Genomic DNA, 7,500 nt, shown 5'->3' with positions numbered 1-7,500 from the left:
CTGCTCTGACATTCCCTTTCACTGTGATACCGCGCCTGAGGGGTCCTCCTGGGGGGACGTACTGACCACTGCTGGTCTAGAGGAGGGGAGGGGCGGGGCCGGCCAGGGGGGGTGGTGGATCAATACAGCAGGATGAGTCACTGTAAAAGGATCTTACCTTCGACTCAGGTCTGCTACGTGCTCCTGGAGCCAACTGCTGCTGGCAGCTGTTCAGAAGAGAGAGAGGGAGGAAGGAGGGGGGGCAGAGGGCGGAGAGGGAAGGAGGGGGGAGAGAGATTGACAGAAAGAGGGAGAGAGAGAAAGCAGACAGGATAAGAGTTACACTCGACACACAGTGAGGGAGCTGAACATCCTTCCAGCCCTCATTCCCGACCAGTCTGTTCCCATCTGCCCTCTGCTACCCTCCTGGCTCTCTGCTAGCCTCCTGGCACCGCCAGTGTTGTCGGGTAACCAGAGCTGCAGCGGCATTTGATCAGTCAGTGGACTGTGGCCTGGGCTGTCCACTCTCCAGGATGGTTTACACACGCACGCACGTGCCAAAGAAAATAGCTCCAAAGGTGCAAACTAGGTCTGTAATGAAGCAACTAGGGTCTGTTGTGGAACTTCATAATAAAAAAATAAAAAATGTAAAAAATGAAATTCAAAGAGGCAAAAAATAAAATAATGGAATAATTCTTTTGGGTTTTTAAAATTTGGAGCAAAAGCTCCGGATTGTGTTGGATGATATTCACTGGGAGAGTCTTAATGCGTCACAGGGCGCAGGGTAAAACCAACCATTCAGGAACACAAGAGCAATAGGTCGCACTGGGGCTTACACTCCCATTTTCACTAATAGATTCTGATTCATGAAACACACACACACACACACACACACACACACACTGGTGGATATACTAGTTTGCAACCGTCCAGTCTAAGCAATCAGTGCTAGTCTGAAAATGTTCATGACATATTCACATGACACTCAGCTGTTCATCTCAGTCTCTCTCTCTCTCTCTCTCTCTCTCTCTCTCTCTCTCTCTCTCTCTCTCTCTCTCTCTCTCTCTCTCTCTCTCTCTCTCTCTCTCAGCAGACGGTGATGTATGATGTGTATGTATGATGATGTGCAGGGTCTTAAGGAGCTGAGACAGGATAGTGGTGGACACTCTGCGCCTGGAAAAGCAGACGATATGCTAACGCTAGTCTTAGGAAGGTCTGTTAACGCGGCTACTGCTACTAGGCTAACACTAGTATCCATTTCTCCGATTGGAGCACCCACTAGACCTCCAGATGTCGACGTTTAGTCCTAGAATGCCATTGAGTTCGCTCACCGACAGACAGAAGCAATCAGTCGTCTATCAAGTTAACCTGCCATGTCCTGATTGTATTACTGCATAATGTAGTGGTAAGTCTTCTAAACATATGTTTTACCTTAACTTTATTTATCCAGGTCTCATTGAGACAAAAAGAAAAAACAAAAAAGAGACCTGGTCCATGACAGCAGCAGTGGAGAACAATGTTTCAAAGTAATAAAAGACTCAATATCAATAATAACTTAACACTGATTTGATATACAATCACAACATATCTATACTCTAGATAGGAGCATCCTGGCTGACAGATACAGTCACAGTAACCATCAACGTAGACACCTGTCACAGTCACATAGCCTGCTGTCACAGTCACACAGGTAGCCTGCTGCCCTACCAAGACGCTGTTAGGGCTTACACACCGGCAGTTCCGAACGCCGGATCGCGTTCGCGTGCCGAAACCTCCGAACGTTGGCGCTGTCTGGCGAACGATACACTGGTATGAACGCGGGCTCGTTCGCCAGACAGCGCCAACGTTCGGAGGTTTCGGCACGCGAACGCGAACCGGCGTTCGGAACTGCCGGTGTGAAAGAGGCCTGTGAGAGACAGACACGGTCACTGGACGAGGACTTCAGCTGGGACTGTTCTTAGTTAGGCGTTATGTAATCATAATAATAATTCATTGCTTTTCCGGGGCTCAAAGACAACTGACAATACGGGGAAAAACAGAAAACACAGAAACAACAAGCAACAGACAACATGAACAAAGAGTTGCGAACGGTAAACGGTATGTAAAACAGAGAACATTCCGGTACATACATACACACCACCACACGACTTTATATTTTTAGGACGATGACAGATTTAGGACTGAGGCAGTGCATCAGTACAGTATGTACTGTTACAGACTCAAATTAAAAAGGATAAGATGAAGAAGACCTGAGTTATGGGTCGAAGTGTTGTTTATTCAATAAAAGTACTTGGGAGCGTGAACTGCAGTGTGGAGTCCTTCTTTTCCCTTCACTGTTTCCATGAGTTGACATTTTAGCAGAGTGCCTTATTAATGATACGACTGTCTGGACGCCCGGGGCACGACTCTGTCTGGAACACTGTCTGAGTATGTGTATGTGTGTGTGTGTGTGTGTGTCTGTGTGCGTGTATGTGTGCGTGCGTTTGTCTATGTGTCTGTGTGCGTGTATGTGTGCGTGCGTGTGTCTGTGTGTGTGTGTGCATGCGTGAGTCTGTGTGTGTGTGCGTGCATGCGTGCGAGTGCGCGTGTGTGTGTGCATGTGGGTGTTCTAGCCTAGTTCATGCATCCCTAGCAATGTGACGTTAAATGGTGTTAAGTGCGGTCCAATGATAGGACAGAATAGTGTGAGGAATACTCTCACTGAGGCCCACAGACACTGACCAGGTGCCCCCCCCCCAACCCCCCGACCCCCCCAACCCCGTCTCACCTCACCTGCCCCCCCCAGAACACTGTGGACTAGGTGGAGCGGGTGAAGCCGAGGGGGACGTTGGGGAAGTTAGTGTATGTCTGGACAGAAGTTCACTGGGCATAGGTCACTTCAGGCTGAGAGCTTCCTCTAGTTCGCTTCGCTGTGTTACTATAGTAACCGTGCCAGTGAAGGGTATTTTTACACTTGGTCCCTCTCAGCCAATTTTGTGAACTCAAGAGCGGTTCGCCCCAAATGTTCATGCATTATGGGAAGGTTCCAAATGACCCCCGTTGAGGGACGTTACCCTTATGAAGACGTTCGTTACTGTGAAGTCAACGTGGACAGTGGTCGACTCGTTCATGTCCAGCCTTGCGCAATGTGCAATGAGTATGAATGTAAAAAAGTCAATATATTTGCATGAATATCAATATGATACATACGGTAAAGATATATGTACTGTGTGATGCGTACAGGACAAGGGCGAATAAGATATGTGCAGTGTGCAATGTGTATAATATAATACATGAGGTCATATTCTTTTTAGATTGGTGGTTTAGATGGTATCCATTTCAAAGCGTTTCTCCAGTTTCATCCTTCGGCCAGCGGAGTGGCAGTTGCTAATTTCTCCGGTTTCTATTCGTACACAACTACGCATGGGTCTCAGTGTGCATAGAGGTGCGCACAGTTTCTCGGCAAGTACGTTTTTTTATAAATCCCCAAATTGCGGGAACGTTGCTGGGCTTACGCAAGCTTTCGCACGTTTTCGCACGTTTCGCACATTGCTGGGCTTACGCAAGCGTTATAATGACGCCCCTGGTTACGTGTCCACATACAGTGGGTTCGGAAAGTATTCAGACCCCCTTAAACGTTTCACTCTGTCATATTGCAGCCATTTGCTAAAATCAATTAATTTAATTTTTTTCGGCGTTCATGCACACACAGCCTTCTTAACCCTTCTGACAATATTGGGTGCTGTGTGTGCATGAACGAGGAAAGAAATGAAATTAATTGATTTTAGCAAATGGCTGCAATATGACAAAGGGTGAAAAGTTTACGGGGGTCTGAATACTTTCCGAACCCACTGTAGTTGTTATATCAGTGCTGGCAAAGTACAATGTGGAAGGGGAAATATCTCGGCCAGCGCAGTATGGTTCAGGTTGTCCCTGCAGTGTGTGAAGCACATTCCACCACCACATACAACACAGACACAATGTTCTCTGTCGACTAGGCTTTAACACAACTTTGAAACTAAGCCAATTAAAACTCAGAGAACCAACAGCAGTCCTGTATTCCAGACTGTGGCTTCCTGAGAGAGATCAGCAGCACCAGTCTGTCTGCACTAGCCTTCATCCCTTGTTACTGATCACAATGGCGGAGGAGGAGGGGCAGGTACCCTGAAAACCAAAGGACGGGATTGGTGGAGAGAGGTCCCCCACTCCCCAGCATAGCCAATCAAAGCTCTCCCTCTGGTTCTGTGACAGATTTGATTGACAGGAGGTCAAAGTAAGTCACAAGATATACAGTAAGAAATCCAATGTTCCTGGTGCAGATTAAGACGTCGATCCTCCTAAGTCAGACTAATGTACAGTAGCTCTCCTTCTAGCTAAAGACGTTAATTACATGAGAGGAAAGCCATTTAGTCTTTCTAAGACACCATGGACGGAACGGTCCATCTGGACCAATTTAAAGATGGCAAACGGGAGCCGACACTGATAAGGCGAGGGCCGCTGAGGACGGGAAACAATTCGGTTGTTAAGTCTGACGTCAAACGTGACGTTTAGCAATTTCCGGGTCCAAACCAGAAATTCCCCGCACCAGAGTACCAGTACTACAGCGGTAGAATGACAGTTCAATCGTTTTTTAGACTCGGATCTATTCATACAACAAGGGACACAGCACTTTCCCGTTTTCCCCATATTGTCAGGGTCTTTGAGCCTCGGAAAAGCGCTATATAAATATAATGAATTATTATTATTACTGAGGCATTTCGAAGACAGCGCCTCAGCCAACTTTGGACCCGGAAACACGTCACGACTTAACAACCGAATTTCAACGTCCCAAAAACATTCAGTTTTGTGTGATAAACATTCCACTCAGAGGGCGGTGTGTGTGCACACAGTTCTACTGGAGTGGTGCTCTACAGGGATTCATCTTCTCTCTTCTGTATCGACACTCCCTTTAACTCCCTTCTGCCCCACCTCTCCTCTCTTTCGCTCTCCCTACCCTCCCTCCCTCATTTTCTCTATTTCTTCAGAAGTCCATTGTACACCATTATCTCTCCTCTTTCTCCCTGCTTCCACCATCCATCTCTATTTACTCTCCTTTTAGCTCTCCTCTTTCTTTCTCCTTATCGCCTCCTGTCCTATCTCTTCTCTTTCCCCTCTACCTCCCTTCACTACTACCTACCTTCTACCAACCCCCCCCCCCCTCCCGCCATGTCATTCTTCCCCTCCTTTATTTTCCTGTTTACCCATCTCCTCTCTCCCTCCCTCCCTCTCTTATATCTCTCTGCCGAAAACCCCACTCAGTAAAACGGTTCTATTTTAGGGTTAGAGAGCGCTTGGTAATGACTTGCCTAGAGGCTGTGTACTGGGTGTACAATGAAGAGTCTCATTTGATTAAACACAGTCTGAGATTTACGGAGTTAATAAATCTGGGCTCTGGCTTGGCCTGGAGAGTCTAGAACTGTGTCAACAATGTTTTACAAACAAACACAAGCACGGAACAGTGACAGCATGACTGCTTTGTGCTGGAGGCAGAGAGATATCCACCTGCTGGACACTCAGGGTATGACAGCCCACAGCATAGACATCCGGAAGAGATATTAAACTATTCTTAAGGGGGCCACATTTTTTGAATGTTTTTTGCACAGGGGCCAGACATTTTCCACATATATACAGTTATTGTGAATAATAATCACATACATGTAAAACAATGCACAAACACCACTATATTCGGATACAGTGATGGACAAAAATATTGGCATATAAATATTGGCATTGTGCACTTCTGTCAGATAATGCACCACTTCTCCCAGACAATTGTTTGCAATTAAAAATTATTTCGTATTCACATGTTTATTTCTTTTGTTTGCATAGAAACAACACAAAAAAAACAAAAAAAAACAAATTTGATATCATTCCACATAGAACTCTCAACTTAATATTTGGTAGCACACCCTTTGGAGAAAAAAAACCTGAAATCCTGTAATCATGAATGAGTTTCTTACACCTCTCTACTGACATTCTGAAGCACCAAAGTGACATGCACAGCCCACAGACTGAAGCTCCTGCCTCATGTCAGTGTATGAGAGTTAAAACATTTCACTTTGAAGACTGGCTTTCGCTCAATGCTGATTGGCTGTAAACTGCTACCTTGGTGATATTGAGTATTTGACAGTACTCAATGGGTGGGACAACAGAGGTGAAAAACCCTTCTTTTATTGGAGGAAAATAAACTTGGGCTCATTTTGAACCAAATCGGCAGTCTAAAATCATTCATAAAATTCTCTGGGCCCACATGTTGAATAAGCCTGACATGTTGAATAAGCCTGACATGTTGAATAAGCCTGACATACGGTATAGGGACTCACGCCGGAAGCTTTTAACGCATACAACCTCCCCTACCCCTACCCATCTCCCCTAACCCTGCCACCCCCCCTCCCCCCCTGACATGCATACAGCCTCCCCTACCCCTAACCATCTCCCCTGTCCCTACCACCCCCGTCCCCCCCTCCCCGTTCGCTAACTCTGTGTTCCATGTGCCCATGTTATCTGTTGCTTGTTGTTTCTGTGTTTTCCGTTTCTCCCATATTGTCAGCGTCTTTGAGCCTCGGAAAAGCGCTATATACATTTAATGAATTATTATTATTATTAAATCCTGGACATCTCAGGCCACACTTGAGACCCCCCCTGGCTCAGCTCACACTTCTGTTCATTGATTTCTCTTCTGCTTCTAACCCCCATGCAGCCACATTTGCTGGTAGAGAAACTCCTCTATGATTTGGATCTTGATATGAATAGAACTGGATGAATTTTTTGCCTTTCTGACAGACAGTTGTGTGAGAGTTAATGGTGTACTCTCATACAAGCTCCACTCATCCACTGGTTCACCCCAACCCCACTCTCTCTCTCCCCTTCTTTATATTCGTTATACAGACAGCTGTCAGAGCAGTTTGAGAATTCGGTTGTTAAGTCGTGACGTGTTTCCGGGTCCAAAGTTGGCTGAGGCGCTGTCTTCGAAATGCCTCAGTAATAATAATAATTCATTATATTTATATAGCGCTTTTCCGAGGCTCAAAGACGCTGACAAATATGGGAAAACGGGAAAGTGCTGTGTCCCTTGTTGTATGAATAGATCCGAGTCTAAAAAACGATTGAACTGTCATTCTACCGCTGGAGTACACTGGTACCATGGTGCAGGGAATTTCTTGTTTGGACCCGGAAATTGCTAAACGTCACGTCTGACGTCAGACTTAACAACCGAATAGACACATTATAAAGTTTGTAGATGACTCAGTCGTAGTTAGCCTGCTGAAGGTGGGGTAACTAGATCATGGGCAGTCTTTATTGACTTTGCATCATGGTGTAAGGAGCCTTTCCTCGAACTGAATGTGTTTAAAACCAAGGACATGATTATTGATTTTAGGAGGTCAGCAGCACCCTTCCCTAATCTCACAGTTATTGAGGGAACTGAGATTGATTTTGTGGAGAACTACACATATTTGGGCTTTCAGGATCATCCAGAAGCCGTTTCTAAGAAAGGTACAACAA

General features: G+C 45.8%; 1 protein-coding gene across 1 annotated transcript in view; it reads right to left on the bottom strand.

Annotated features, from left to right (window-relative positions):
- Positions 1–7,500, bottom strand: part of slc30a6 (solute carrier family 30 member 6) — a gene marked incomplete at its 5' end in the record, with an annotated part of 54,949 nt that overhangs the window by 9,209 nt on the left and 38,240 nt on the right. The window contains one exon of the mRNA XM_080549128.1: positions 158–206. Within this exon, the coding sequence (XP_080405254.1) occupies positions 158–206 (49 nt within the window). The remainder of the gene's footprint in view (positions 1–157; positions 207–7,500) is intronic.

This window comes from Nansenia antarctica (genome assembly GCF_963989245.1).
Source record: "Nansenia antarctica genome assembly, chromosome: 19".
NCBI lineage: Eukaryota > Metazoa > Chordata > Actinopteri > Argentiniformes > Microstomatidae > Nansenia > Nansenia antarctica.
The sequence above is the reverse complement of the archived record's forward strand: the minus strand, read 5'-3'. Positions and strand labels throughout refer to the sequence as shown.